The sequence below is a fragment of the Rhea pennata genome, chromosome 3 (assembly GCF_028389875.1).
Source record: "Rhea pennata isolate bPtePen1 chromosome 3, bPtePen1.pri, whole genome shotgun sequence".
In the NCBI taxonomy this organism is placed as follows: domain Eukaryota; kingdom Metazoa; phylum Chordata; class Aves; order Rheiformes; family Rheidae; genus Rhea; species Rhea pennata.
Genome location: NC_084665.1, coordinates 121,750,265 through 121,766,262, shown reverse-complemented (window position 1 = coordinate 121,766,262; position 15,998 = coordinate 121,750,265). Strand labels below are relative to the sequence as shown.

Sequence of the window (15,998 nt, the reverse complement as noted above, 5' to 3'; positions counted from 1 at the left end):
CAGCTGTAGGCGAAGGCTGGTGCGGTTTGTGGGGGGGACACACCAGACTCTCCTACAGATACGGATTAGCACAGCCCAGTGCATTTCCTTCCTTTACTCAAGGCCACACTGCAGACAGCAAGCATGATGTTGTGGGCTGGCCACCAGTGAGAACATGGTGGGGTCTGAAAGGTGAAAGAAGACATTGGCCGATGGCCTCCCTTTGGATAATTTGTGCACGTTCCTAACGCATTACATCCTGTGCTCTCCCACCAGCTCTCACCTGTTGGACTGGGTCTATCAGACGCTTCCTAACTGGCTCATTACTGTCTGCAGACATCGAACCCGCAATCAGCGCTGGTTACTAGTAGCACCGTGGCCAAAACACGTTCGCTTCTGTCCTGTAACGCTGATAAATGCAGACCTCCCAGCATGTTTTCTGACTGCTTGTCAGCCCTTCTGTCAAGCTCCTCGTTCTCTCAGTTGCGCTGCCAGAACAGTTATACTGAGTCCTCCTTAACCTTTGTAACATTGGTTCTGCTGACGGTCCAGCTCCTGGGGAATCACTCGTCCTGCTGCGCTGAAATTCCACCTTGTTTGCTGCAGTCACTGACCATCTCTTGTGTCCAGTTGCTGCTTTTTCTATTGATCTGCTTTTATGCGAACACTGGTTCAGACAGTGAACCGTGGAGGGACAAAATCTGAACAAAATCTGAATTTCTGATTGTTAAAAAAACATAATTTATTCTCTGAGTTTCCTCTTCACTACATGTGGCATTCAGGTGTCTAAATCCAACATCTCTCCTCCCAGTCACTGACATCAATCCAACAACCTTCAAGAAAGGATTTCAGAGATTTTGGAGGGAGTTTGCTTGTCTTCTGGCTCTTCTTTCATCCTAGTGAGTCAGTGCAGGGATTCTGGAATTTCCCATTTGCTCTACCTGACCAGCTCTGCACAGCTGAGGAGACTTTGCCAGGAGCTGGGAAGTGGCCATAGTTGTGCGTTTGTCACACGTGTATGTCAGTGTGCACGGATATCCACTGAAATGCTGAATCCGACATGGGCAGTGCTGGTAGAACTGCTGAAGCTGCTGGATGTGGCAAACGTGGATTTAGCATTGGAACAGGTTGCCCAGAGAGGTTGTGGAGTCTCCTTCTCTGGAGATATTCAAGGTCTGCCTGGAATATCTAGGGTTGCCTATCTAACATGCTCTAGGTGAACCTGCTTGAGCGGGGGGGGTGGGGGGGTGGGGGGGGTGGACTAGAGGATCTCCAGAGGTCCCTTCCAATCTTACCCATTCTATGATTCTATGATTCTTCTTGGTGACTTTGAAGATGGCCAAAGGGTGAGTTTGATTGGAAAATGCAGAGGAAGTATTTCATGTTGGACTGCAGCTGATTTCAAAGATTTGAAGATAGGAACTTGTCAACTATCTTAAACCTGGTTCCATCATCATGATGATAAGCTGGCAGCCTCACTTGGCCTTAGGCAGATGAAAATAGCCTTTGGGAATGAAAGTCTTTGACAGAGGCTACTGAGGCACAGAGGAGATCTTGTAGATCCTGTGTTGAATGTGAATGGCTTCACGGACATCAGCAAAGATGGGCAAGTAGGGCATGGCTGCCACAGTCTCAGAGGTGTACTTCCACCTGCTGAAGCTAAACAGGTGACTATCAGCTCCACAGGGCCTGAGCAATACTTCCTCGCTGTCTACAGTAGAGTGCAGCATTATGAGGACAGAAAGCTGAAGGGAGTAGCTGAAATTCATAGCCCTGTCTAACATCATTTAGGACAAGAAATACATCTTATTTCTGCTTTCATGCTTTTAAGAGCAAAGCTCCATGTTTTCCTACCATCGAACCAACCAACCTGCCTTCTTCACATGCTGCCAGCTAGTTTAACAGTTGCCAGGCTCTCAGTGAGGTCCCTTTTTGTACTGCTGCTCTCAGGTTAAAGTTGGAGATGTTGCTCTATAAAAACCTCTGAAACTACGCTGAACCTTGTCTGCAGAGCTGGGACCATCCCCCCTTCCTTAATTTGTTCAGTTGTGTTGTGCTAGCTTGTGTCTTCAGAGACCATGTATTCTCAGGTGCAACAGAGCAAAAAGTCTCCTTCTCTGCCCCGCAGATGGAGACATGTACTTTTTCTTCATCCTTTGAATAAATTTTATGCAGCAGATTTGGTGCTGTGATGTGAAAGCTATCTAGTTTCATACATTAAGCCTATAATATACACTTGTTTTGTACCCAGAATACTCAGCACCCTGGCGACGTATCTGAACCAGGGTCTTGCAGAGAGTTACGGTGAAAGAACATTCAGTGCAGCGCTGAGAACTTGTGATCTCGAAAAGAAATTGCATGAAAACAGAACATTCACTCCCTCACTTGCCAATTGTATGAACTCAGCTGGCCTTTCTATCAATCAGTCTTGACAGACCCTGCTGTACCACCGTGAGCTTGTTTCTCCTGTAACTATGATACAAAATTCATACAAGGTATGTGATTGATCGCTATACACTACACTGCTTCAGGCTGTGCCCTACCACACGTGAGGCTGAGAACTAACTTGCCCGCTCTTTCTTGTCTTCGAAGACCTTGACAACAAATGCTAGCTACTAAAGGACCTAAGTTTCCCTCACCAGTGGTCTTCTCAAGGAGATTGATTTGCATTTTCTACTTACAAGCCAGAAAGGAGGTGGAGGAGGTGAAGAAGTGATACTTGGCAAGAAATTACAGGCACGCAAAAGCAGATTTGGCTGTAAAACATTGTCTACTTCAAGTATTTTACTCAAAATGAGGAAGGTGAATGGAGACCTCAGGATGCATCAAGGACTGAATCTAACAGCGACTCTTTTAAGGTGCAAGACTGACTAGACGAATTAGTTCTCAGATCGCCAGTGCCCCTCCTGGAAGCCTAGTGACCTGAAACCTGAGATCCCTCACTCTGGGAACTCCCAAGAGACAGATGTCCGAGGCGGTATTCACTTACTAAAACGTGGGACTCGGCATGGGTGATCTAATCCACCTAAGCCGTGACAGCGCAGCAAGCCAAGGGGCAGACTGAAGGCAGCAAGGTGGGAGAGCACGGACAGAAGGATACGGCCGGCAGCAGTGACTAACAGCAACCCCCTCTTAGAGGGAGTGACAGGGATGACAGCTCACCCACACAGCTGGCCGTGACTCGCCCCGAGCCTGCTTCCCAGCGCTAACACTCGGGAAGGTGGTAAAACCTTGGGAGTTTTCAACACTGTCTTCAGGCACAACCAACAAGCAGGACGAAACTGGAAGAGGTGACTAGTGACTAGCTCAGCTACTGCCTATACCAGCAACCAGTCCATATAGGAGATGTGGGCTGCCACCAGTGTACTTCAGCAGGGGCAAGGAACAGGCATGATTTGCCTTGCGGGGGACCGTTCGGTGACATGTGACTGTTACCCTTTTCTTGTCTCCCTCTGTCAGTGTAAATCCATTTGTTGGAACTGCTTGTATGCAAGTGGAAAAATACAGCGCATTAGGCACCTATCTGGTTTAATCCAATCTCCCACATTCTTAGGATTGTGTTTGGGTATGGCTTGAATGAGGCCCCCTGGGAATTAAACCTGGCCCTTGTTACTACCAATCAATGCAAGGCAGAAAATTTATATTAGATCAGTATTTAACCAGAATGGTTGTCAGTGTAAGAATCTGTGTCTCTCAGTCACATGGTCTGAACAGATATAGCAAGTACACATCATTTTTAAAAGTTACAAGAAGATACAAAAAAGTTTGTTCATTTTACAGTACCAGTTTTGAGCCTTCAAAAACAAAATTACAAACATCTTACAGAATTTGCTAAATTACAAAAACCCCGCACTTGCTTCTTCCATTCCAATGCTGCTTTTTTTTTTAACTTAAAAAAATACATTCATTTTATTAACAGAAGTACAACTCTGATAAATAAAAAATTTGTCATTTTCAAACTATAAAAATATTCTGGTACATTTAATCCATGGAACTCTTCTATTTTTTTGGGCAATTAATACTACCATATGCAGAATGAGGATTGTATGCATGTTTATTAGTTAAATATCACTATTTTCTCTCTGAAAACAAAGGAATAGAGTTTAAAATCTGCATAGAGTCTGAAGTCAGATGGGTGATGTGCGGTTTATAAGCAGCTGCACAACTGATCTAGAAATAATGTCTTATACCACTTCAAGGTACTCCAGTCAGCCACAGCTGATAGTTTCCCTAACCCTTTTATTACCAGGCTAGATATTCAGCTTATGTAAACCGATACAGATCTACTGCCATGCAGCTACAGATCTATAGCAGCTGAAAATCTAACCTATTAAAAAAAATAGCCTTTACAGGGACCTCTTTTTTTCTTTTTAAAGAAGGCTCTTCTGAAAAACACAAATATTACAGAATAAATCCAAACCAAAAAATTGCTTGCTGTGGAGTTTTGAATTATGTAGTACATCATTACATAACTTACTTGTTTCAAAATGCAGTATACCCGTTATTTCAAATTCTATCAGACTCAAAATTGTAAATAGGCTTGTGGTATTTATTGTTGCAAACACAGATGCCCGAGGCACACAAATCTTGGTTTTTTTCAAGACTGAAACTAAAAAAAAAAACAGCTTTAGGTATCAATTCAGCAGAATCTCAAACTTAGTTAACTCTTTTACCCATACACACTCCAGTTGGGAGCACCCAAATACAGCCTTAAAAGCTTGTCCAGGCTTAAGTGCTTTGCTCAGTTAGGACATTTCATTAGGCCTTAGACTACAAACTGGCCTGAAAAGGCTTCATTATTAAACGTAATGAGACACCCAGTGGATGCACTGATTTTACTTCACAACATCTTTCTGTGAAAGCCTTCCCAGTTTCCAGTCCCAGCTCCATCAGTTACTTCCTAGATGGCCTGGAGCAAACTATTCATGGCCACTGCTTCCAGTGACACCTACAGCAAGTGCTCCCAAACAGTACAGAGCAAGCTGTACCTCTACAGGCACTTTTAGTACAAAATAAAGACATTCCCCCGTATTAATACAAAGAAAACAGTTTGTTTCCTGTCTTGTGCTATGCTAATTTCCTCACATTAATTAGCATTCCACTCTGGGATTCACCACTCTCCCCTCCAGCTGTAGCTACCTGTGTTCAGAGCCTAGGCATTTTAGCTCATGCTTTGAATCAGCCGCTGCAGGTATCGGTCTCTCCATTGGCTACAGAGAAAGCTCAGAGTGACTGGAGTCTGAACTTAACTGCCCCAGAAAGTGCCTAAGTTAGCTGTTTATTTTGTCTACATAATGTGCTCTGCAGTGTGAATTATAGCAGAAATGAGCTTTCAGTTAATGTATCCAAAGCATGATGAAATCCCTGGCTCAAAAAAATCACCAAGTCAGGTGTGGCCTCATTATTATAAAACACTGCAAGCTGAGACTGACAGCCATACAGTGATGTTTTGTGAGGCAGAGAGCATCCACCACACGAGAAACAGATGAGTACCATGATTGCTTAAAGCCAAAGTTACAAAAACTCATACTGCACAGCCTAACTTTTTTGGAAGGGACTACTGATTTGTGTACTTTGACTGGAGATGTCATTTTTGAAAATGTCAAGTACTCACATTTTGGCAAAGATCAGCTTAAAGGTGTCAGAAACAAGGAGCTCCAGATCAATAGTAGCTGGAAGCAGAAGCTTATTTTTCACATAGATTCTATAAAGTTAAATTGCATCAAATTCTCTTTCAGAGCAAGTCTTTGTGAGAAAAATTCTCAAAACATGTCTGCATCTGTGGTTTGCTTCATTTCAAAAGAATCTAAATCTTAACTTTATGTAGCACGTTTCAGGATTTCAAAGTGCTTTCCAAACATACTAGTGTGCAATTTATATGTAGAGATTATGTTTGAAAACGACTCCAGCCTCTTAGGGTGAAATATATTGCAAAGGAATTGGTCAGAAGAGGTGATAAAGTCTACCCTTTCTAGCAAAGATTATAGTCAGTTCAGGTCAGAAGAATGTATCCTACTGAGCTAAAATTTGCCCAGTACATCACATTTACATTATTTTCCCTTAATTCCTAAGTCCACAGAACCTCCTGTAGCCACAAGATCTTGGTTTTGCATTATCATTAAAAAACAACCAAACAACCAAACAAAAACTAACCCCTTCCTTCAATAGCTTATATTCTGTTCCTGAACATTTGTAATGTCTATTTTAAAACAGGGCATGAAGTTATGTATATAAGTTACGTTTATACTGAGTGGTGACTGTCCTCTTTTGAATTCATTACTGACTGTATCAGAATCATCCTTTATCCTTTGTGACAAAACATCAGCAGGGAAGTGACCCAGAAGATGCTCACAGAATTTGTGTGTGGGATGTGAGGCTGGGTTTGGAAAGTCATTGCATTCAGAGCTTTCACACTGAGGTGTCCTTTCTGTGTTTATCAAGATTGTCTGTGCTTTTATGGTTCCTCCTGTAAAAAGCAGAACAAATCATATATGAGCTGACTTCTGGGTTTTATTACTAACTGAACAGGCTACAGCTTGGCATTCTCAAACAACAAAGACAACTGAGAATCACCATTAAGAGGCGGTTATTACAGACAGTGACTGCAGTACATAAACAGAGAGACCCAGTTCCATTTTAGACCTCTTAGCCTGTCCCCTCTGGCCTGCAGCTGCCACTTAAGAAAGCAGCCAGTGTCTCAGAAGCCCTGGGTCACACTAGCCAACCCCCTGAAGGTATTTTGGATAACTTCGGGCATTTAAGCGGCCCCAGATATCCATGTTTAAGCACTGGAATTATGCCCTTAGCATTTCGATCCATCTCCAAGTCTAGCAATTTTCTAGTAAAAACAAGACAGATATAGTTTACCATTTAATCCATCAATCTACTAGCATAGGCTGTTCTGCAGAGTAGAATTCTGTGTATTCTCAGTATAATGGGGCTTCATTTGTCAGAGATGGTAGATTTTGAGCTAGGCAAGGTTTGCTTGGGAGAGGGACCAAGACAGAAGGAGGGAGAGGGAGAGGAAAAAGAAAGACAAGACTGCTCAAGGCTTCCCTTTATTTTTTCTCTCTTTCCTTCCTCCTCAAAAAGTTTGGACATTTCTCATGTGCCAGAAATATCAATAATGCTTTCAAGAAGCCCATTTTCTTCTATTTACAAGTAGATCATAACTATTCATATTTTATCCAATAAATTACTCTGGATAGAATATTCTTCACCTCTGACTTGAAACACTGATCACAATTGTGCTTCATGCACCACCCCAGAGAAAAAGTAAAACATAGCAGCTGATATATCTGATAGAACATACATATGGTCATCTAAGTAGGTAGTAGTATACTACAGAAGTAAGATACTGGCACATGCAATGGTATTGTTCAGTTAATAATTCAGCTAATAGAGAGAAGTGTTGCTTTGTTTTGTTTTAAGGAATGCAGAGTTGTGATTTAGTAGCTAGTAATTTTTCCCCAGCATGTCTATGAGCTGCTGTGGTGGTGTTACTGCAGTTTGCTGCTAGTTCAAACCTACCTTAACACCTCAAGTGCAAGCTTTGTTTCTTTCCGACTTTCTTCCGTGATTGGGTAGAAGATAAGTATAAATAAACCTACAGCAATGAGGATAGCAGGGACTGCTCCAATGAGGATTTTCAGTGCGAGGATCACATCGTTGGATTGCTTACATGTAGCTGGTTTGTATCCAGTAAACCTAAACAAATAGAAATAATAGTGGTGTGCATATATCCAAATGTAAAAGACATTTGTTCCTCTTAAGACCTCCTTCCAAGCCTCTCCCTCTCCCCCCAACACACTTTAATACTTTTCTCCCATTTCTTCCTACATCTCTTTTCCTTTTTTCTCTCACATTTCAAACCTTGTTGGTGCCATCCTAATCACAGTGATGTTAACATGGAATTACCTACAAATTTCAATAGAGCTTGAAGGCTTTGTCCATTTATCCCAATCTCATCTCTGTGCTCTCTTTCAGATAATTTCATTACCTCAGTATTTATGCATTACTACTGTATAGCATTTAACCATTAAAAAAACGCATAGAATCCCATTTAAGGAGATTGCTCTTATATGTCATTCTTAAGAATTTTCAATAAAGCATTTAGTCTCAGTTTTAGAAGTACGCAAACAATCTAACCAATTTCAACTGGAATACCTAACTTCAAGTTAAACACAAAATTAAGCACTCAACAAAGATAAACTTACTCAACTTAGAGTTACGTACATACTTATACTTTGTTGATTCAGGGCCTCCACACAGTCCTATAACCGCTGATATACATAAATTCCCATCCTCAATTTGTAGAATGAGTTTGATTGAAAGCTATAGTTCATTTGCCGTCACTCTGTATTCTACATTCTTCCACAAATATCTGCTTCGGCAAAATACTGGGAGCTAACTGGAATGGAATGGAGCTAATTGGTGAAAGGCAGTTTGTCTTAAGCTCTTTCTGAATAGTCAGTAAAAATAGAGAAACTTGGTTTTGTTTATTTTTGCATTTTTTGTTTATTAGCATCTTTTCCAAATTTTGTCACAGTTTGTTACAGGAACAGCCAGGAATGGTTCATGGAGTAGGACTCACTTAGGCTTTCCTCTGTCATTTTGGTTTTTTGGTTTTCAAACCAGAGCAGTAATGGCAAGCAGTTTAATCATGGCTAGGGTCTGGGAACTGATACCCTCTGCAGATAAACTAATCTCAACAAAGGGAAGTTTAAAAACTACCTGTGAATATAAAGGATAGATAAGAGGTTCCTGCTTCTTTTCAAGCACCTATCCAAAAGGGCTGTCCAAATGCATGGTCATCTTCATCAATTTGCAAAGTGATTTCTAACCTTCACATTTAATAATGTTGGTCAAAACTCTTGTCAAAACAAAAGGTGAGGGTGCACATGAGGGTGTTAGCAGTAACTAAAATTCCTGAGTTGAAAATGTTCAGCCAACCACTGCCTTTTAGTTGGCAACTTTGGCTGAAAGCACTGAAGCACAAGATTCTGTTTACTAAAGCCCAGCTTTGAGCCAAGGGCTAAATAGTCCTTTAGACAACCTGAATTCTAACCATTCTTCGAGTGTGGGTGCACTGTACATCTGCTGAATCCTGACAGCTGCAGGCAAAGGTCCTTTCTGCTAGGTCATGTACAAATGCCAGGCAGGAGACAGCTGACCTTTTCCTCACCTGCCTTTCTTGTCGGAACAGACAAGGCAAACAGCAGGAGGAGAACACAAAGCATCCTCCAGATTGACGGGCTCTAGGTCATTGGCAGAACTGTGCCATCTGTTTCTGATGCTTTGCTCAGGGTCCAGTCCTCTAAATTCATACAGGAATCAGCAATCCTTTTAGTGCTGAACAGGCTACTAGGCCCCTCGAAAGCACTCCCACCTATGTAAGGACTTATGAGCTCATGGATACAACCCAACCTGGATGCAACAGGGACTGGGCAAAAGAGTTGTATCAACAGGTATATCAGCACCTGCTAAGCTTTTTGTTCAATTTTGTATTCATAAAAGCCACTAAAACTTACCTGATTAATTTGAAAAAAAAGAAAATCTAATAGGAATTCAGGTCTTTCTAAACAGAAACGCACTAAAGTAAGTGACTTAATGTTCATCAGTGTGTTCTAGATGATGACAATCCTATGTTTAGTGTTCAGCCAACTGGAGCTGCCAGCACATTCAGACACATGGAAAAACACAATTAAACTCACAGGATAAAGGCAGAAGGACCTCAGAACACTTTCAGTGTACAGAGACCAAGTGAAAACACATTACTTACTCTAGGCCTGCTGCAGAAATTCCTAAGCCAATTCCCGCTGAGATCTTGGTAAAGAAAACATAAGAAGAATAGAAAATGGTTTCATATCCTTTTGCATGAGGATTCCGCAGGCGAAAGTTATCAACAACATCAGGTAGCATTGACCTAGAGATGAGCAAGGTAAGAGCAAACCTGAAGTCAAAATCCCTTCTCAATGTCTAAGCTTAATGGAAGTTCTTTCTTTCTTTCTTTTTTTAAAGATTTGTTTGATGTAATTAATTATGCATATGAGAAAATCCAATTCAAAAAGTCCTACTATTTGACAGGAGAACAAAAATGCTTGTAAGGAATGCACAGTCACAGATTACAAAACAAAACAAAAAAAAACCCCTTTCAAACACTGTCAAACACTTGCTGACAGGTAGCTTTAGACTGACTTTCATTTCAAGCATAAGTTGTGATAGTAAAAAAAGAATCAAAAAATATTTCTTCGATTTCAAGCAACTGAAATCTGAGTAGTCTCATTTTGAAATAACTCTTCTGACAAGCTAACAAAACAGTTTTCAGAAACCAATGGGGCTCATTTTCTCCTACTTCAGAGAGACTGATTTTGGTCATAGGGTATCAGAATGCAAGCAGCTCAAAAGTCAACTGTAAATTGACATTTTATTTTCAAAACATTTCATGATTACTATTAGAAAAAAATGGCTTTTTGACCCTCTGTGCAGAAAAGTTCGTGTAGTCTGACAGCTTGCCTTAAACTGTATTTCCCTGATCTCTTGGAGTTTCACAATTTTCAGGGAGCTGTATGAATGAGGAACGCAAAACAGCACTTTCAGCAACAGTCTTGCTTTCTAGTCAGTTTGACCCAAACAGTAATTATTTCCTATAAAAAGTAAATCTCCCATTCTGCTCTTCTTGAGTAGTTTTTCCCATGTATTTTCTGTCATCAAGAGCCAAGGACCTTGAATTCTCAGTTTCTTTTACCCATATCCTTGTGTTGCACTCCCGCATTTGATCTTTACCACAGGATTGCTCAGCAGGGATGCATAGCTTGTTTTACATTTTCTCTGCTATATTCTTAATTGCTCAGCATTAATTGATTTGTGTGCAAAATCCAACTTCACCATTCCTGTAGAAAACCAAGTGTCCTGCTGGAAACCAAACCTAAACAACGAATTTACAGTTAACACAAGTTCTTTGGCTACTTAGATTACTGCTTCCTCTAAACTCTCCTATTAACAAAAAGCACACTTCATCACAAGCAGTCTCAATTTTAAAAGCAAAAATAGATTCTTGGATGAAGTGACTATTGCCAGATTCTGCCTCTTTCAAAGGTGATCTCCATGCAGGACATGTGTGTAGACATATGCACCTTCCCCACACCAAATGAAATATTTTCCTACCATGGCAACAGAAGAGATGCTGCAATGCTCAGGCCTGAGACAAAGGCAACAAAATACGCCAAGATCAGGTTTGGAATGGTCACTAGCATGACTGCAAAAGGAATCATCCACTGAGGAAGAAGAAAAACAGGACATATTACTTACAGTACACAGTATTTAATCTATACACATCGATGGCTTCCTTCAAAATATCAGATTGCATTGTGAAATGACAGTTCACAGACAGAAAAGCCTAACACCCCACTTATTTTGGCAAAATGGCATTTCCTACCTGATTCAGCTATCCAGAAGAATCAGAGAAAAATAGGGCAAGCAGTGTAACTGCCTTTTTAGCACTGTCATGTTTATAACACCGCTAGAGAAGTAAACTGTCCTAAGGATCTTTCATCTGCCCTGAGGCCAACTGGCAGAACCTTGCCACATTCACACAACTAAACTCTCAGTCTCCAAAAGAAGAGTCACCATATAAACATCTATTGTGAAGAGTCCCTGAAGTGGGCAAGTTCCCAAACTTCGTCCAGATATTTCTTGGGAGATTGCTAGTCAGTCTATACTATGATTTTCCTGGCAATTTAGTAGTAGAGATGACAAAATTCTAGATAATAGGTCTAGGCTGGTGGCACTATTTAATTTTCTGTTAGAGACAAAGCCTTGAAATGTCAGCACACTACATTTCAGGGGGACGGACAGGGGCTCAATGGTCATTTTAAACAGTAAATATCCTATTTCACGGGTCAAATCGAGTTTTAAATGAAGAAGAGTTTAGTTACACCTTCATTTCCGTTGACTACTTTAAAGCAATCTAGATACCTAATAGCTAATACCTAACACTGGGAAGGCAATGTGGCTTGTGCTCACTCCACAGCTAGATATGCTCACTACAGTGCCCAGGTCGTAAAGGCTATCCTCAGAAGTAAAATAATTTGGAATGCTCAGGATTTGTTTACTGGCCACCAGATTTCCTTAGCTTCAGCTTGAGGCAAAGGGCTCATAAAATTGAAAAAAACACTATTTTAAATGCTGATTAAACACATACAGGCAGCTGTGCTGTACCCATCCCATGCTCCATCTTCCATGCCTTTGAATCACAGGCACAGCACACTCAGAATCCAGAACCGCAGGCTTATCTACAGGGCTTTTTAGTGATGTGGGATTAGTTTACCATTAAGTGTTTCAATCCCCTATACTCACAGCTTGGGAGCTGATAGTACGAGCAGAGCTTTCACAGAGAGTGATTCCCCTAAGCATTGCTATTTACAATTCTGTAAGAGGACTGATTCTGGGAGCCTTGGACTCTAATCCATTATGTTTGTGTGCTAAATGCATTTCCCATCTAAGGCATTTGCTTTTAACCTAAGAAGGCAGAAAATAACCTTTCCCGACGGCAAGTTCCCCGCACAGATTATCTTTGCATTAGGCCAGTGTTGTGGCAAAATCATTATTTCACCACAAGAGAGCACTCCAGCAATATAAGATTTTATATTGCCTATAAGACTGCCTATAAGAAACTTTATGACTAGCTTATGCTCCACCAAAAGCACTTAAACAAATTTCTAGATCAATAATAATAATCATTGCAATCATTGTAATTTTCTACTGAAAGGGAAGCATGACCTGCAGGACTGAGGCTACAGCACCCTAAAGTCTCACTCAGGTGACAGCAGTGCAATCATGGGGGCAGTGTTCCTGTGGCAATAAACAGCTAATGCATCTTACTCTTTCCTACTTGTAAAGCAAAAAAATACTCCAGTATAGGCACTTTGTTCCCTAGACGCAGGGTTGTTGCATTGCAAATTATAAAAAAATGACATCCTATAGTGACCATGTGTCTTCCATTCATCCACTGGCAGCACTATGGCAGGGGATGCTACTGGGATACTGAGGGTGGTACTGATCTGTGTAGCACATCATTGGACACAGGAAGGGCGGGTGAGGAGAAGATGCAGTTAGGATGTGTAGCAGAAATGGGGATGGAAGAGAGGCAAAGGGGCTGCAGAGCCAGTATTCATCCAAAGGCATGTCTCCACGTTGAACAGTGCTGACAGAGTGCAGGCAGGTAATCGTCTGTGTGTGAAATGTGTAAGGAGACAAAAGATTGTTTTTTTTTCCAAACACTAAATCCTCCAAAACCCTTAGTCGAAAGCTAGTACTGGCTAGGATGCAAGCTAGGACTGTGAGGTTTCTTGTATAGTGAATTTAGGCCTGCAAATAATGGCCAAACACACAGACGCCACACAAAATATCTCCAGGAATCTTTAATATTCAAGCACAAGAGAGAGAGAGATCTTCCATTTTTAAACATCTTGCCCAAACCACAAATCAAACCAACTACCCAGAAAAGAGAAGGGCAAAGGGCTGTGTTGTTCTACTTCTTAAGATTTTTACTGGTAACTCTACTTCCAGTCGCCAAATAACTTTGCCTTATGAGGTCAGAGCAGACAACCTCAATGCAATGAAGGATACGGAAGCAGAAGCAAAAAAACAGAAGAGAAACATTTTTAGCCTGTGTACCAACGTAGTCATGGGAAGAATGATGTCAAAGTTCCTACTTGGGTATAACCCTGTATTTCCAGGGAGTCTAGGCTAAACTTCCAGGAAGTTTAAATCCTTCGTAAGTACTCAGACCATTGGTCATCTCTTGTGGGGGAATGAGTGAAAAGGTAGCAATATCAGTGGTAGGAATCCAAGATTATTGCTATCTATCTACTCTGCCCTCTACACAGTTAAGGGGTCTCCTTGACACAACTGCTTTACAAGGGAAAATGATTTTGGAGTAGTGTTACATTTTTCAAAAAAATAGTTTTCAAGTTATCTTGAAAGTTCCTTATCTTGAAACCTGAATAAGGTTTTGGAGAAAACTGTTTACTCCTCTCCCTCCCAGAAGAACGTTTTCCAGTGACACAAACATAGGAGCTTTGAATAACGTGATTTTATTTCACAGTAAGAAAGGACAGATTTTCTGTACAGATCACACAAGCTGGTAGTACAGGAAGCCCCTGTGATGTATTGCCAGACACAAAATCCATCACTGAGCACAAAGGAAGCATTCACAATCCCTCGAGAAATGTCTACAAGGTGAAATAAAGAGGTAGATTTTTTCAATCCAGTCCCACTTAGAGGGGGACTTACAGTGAAGCAACTGAACTGTAAAATTAAGTTAAATCACATTTACAGAGGTGCTGAGAGGCTTTCTGGTCATGTTAAATGGAATTTATAGAGCCAAGCTGGTTGAAGAAAGCATTTTCCTTAGTTGAGTAGGCAGAGGAGGAAATTTCCTGAGGAAGAAATTTGCATTCCCTCAATGGTCCAACATCGCTTTTGATAATTCTCTTCGCTCAAATGGTAAAAAGTAAGGAGGATGGGTCTTAGATGCAAATTCCAGACGCTCACTTCAGAACACCTAATGATTCAGCGTATTTGGAACTTGTGTTTTGAAACTATTACTGATTCTGTGGAAATCATTCCAACAGAGAGATCTTTATTTCAAAAACTAACTATTCTATTAACTATTCCATTATATTCAGCAACTGTTACCAGACCTAGGCTTTTTGGGGTTTTCAGATTTTGATACATAGCCTCAGGCTGGATTTTCCAAATACTCCTGCTTGTTTGTGCACAAAGCAGCCAATTTTCTTCTTTCCTCTTTCATGAGCAATTAAAGGTAAACAGGGGAAAACAGGGAGCAACAGGCCTACACAATGACTCACTGAGGATGATGACAGAAAATTGCTGATGTCTGCACTGAGGGACTTAAAACGATCCATCAGAGACCACGGCAGGCTCACTGAGCCAGCTTTGTAAATCTGTGCCAAAGTTAAACTAAGCTTCTTTCTCAGGTAGGTCACCTGTTTCTTACACTTCACTAATACCGTCCACCTCTGCTCACAGGGATGTGGGTACTCCACCTGCTTCGCTTTTTGGAGAAGAATATGGAACACACTTCTCTCTCCTCTGTGACCAAATGACAAATTTTGTCAGCTGAGAACCATATACAAGCCTTGTACAACGGATAATCTTTCAACCTGAAGCAACATGGATCTGAATCCATAAAAATTTTTGGGGGTTCACCTCTATAACAGCAGTGAAATGCAGAGCTTATTCAGATTCTTAAACCACCTGGGATCTCCCTTCAGCATCAGGCTATTTTTCAAAAGTTTTCAGGAAAACTCAGATTCTGTGTGAAATGTAGTATAAAGATTTAAAAGAAACTTTGAAACTAAAAAAGTTTCTTGCAGCTTAAGGTTACAAGCATTTGAAACAGCTCCTGAAGAGGCTCAAATTATCACATTATGTGAGTACAAGCAGATCTTTTTTCTCCTGAGGATTTGCTTACCGAAATTCCAAATGCTGCACACTTCTTGCCAAATCGCTGCAGAATCTTTTGCCAAAAAGGAACGTTCACAGCTGCCGATACCTAGAGTTGATGAAAAGATACATACATACATATATATATATATATATATATATACACACACACTCTAAATTAAATATATATATGAAATACTAGAGCTACTTGAGATAGTCATTAAAGTCCAAGCCTGTTGCAAACAGTCATACTTTGTGCTGAAGCCTTTTTGCCTTATGATCTGAAATCTGTCTTACGATAATTGAGTTAAGCCCTATCCCACTATACAAAAAGAAAGCTGAGGCACAAGATACACTGCTTGGGTAGTATACATATATCATGCTAAATGATCAGGGAAAACCTATATTCACTTACTGTCAACTGTACCATACCATAGACTGTAATACTCACCTGATAAGAGCAACAACTACATACAACAACATAGTACCAAACGCTGGAGAATTGCTACAAATGATAGTCTTACAGCTGACCTAAATTCAAATGTCAT

General features: G+C 40.8%; 1 protein-coding gene across 6 annotated transcripts in view; it reads right to left on the bottom strand.

The window, feature by feature from the left end:
• Positions 1-3,602: 3,602 nt before the first annotated feature.
• MFSD2B (MFSD2 lysolipid transporter B, sphingolipid) overlaps positions 3,603-15,998 on the bottom strand; it is a 39,018-nt gene continuing 26,622 nt past the window's right edge. For 2 of the 6 annotated variants that reach the window (XM_062573195.1, XM_062573196.1), the window contains 5 exons: positions 15,479-15,559; positions 11,146-11,255; positions 9,761-9,904; positions 7,510-7,686; positions 3,603-6,445 (listed from right to left, as the gene is read on the bottom strand). In XM_062573195.1, the coding sequence (XP_062429179.1) occupies positions 6,388-6,445; positions 7,510-7,686; positions 9,761-9,904; positions 11,146-11,255; positions 15,479-15,559 (570 nt within the window). In that variant the 3' untranslated portion in view covers positions 3,603-6,387. Of the gene's footprint in view, positions 6,446-7,509; positions 7,687-8,214; positions 8,390-9,760; positions 9,905-11,145; positions 11,256-15,478; positions 15,560-15,998 lie in introns of those variants that run through there. The other 4 variants (XR_009958041.1, XR_009958042.1, XR_009958044.1 and 1 more) reach the window with 4 other exon arrangements.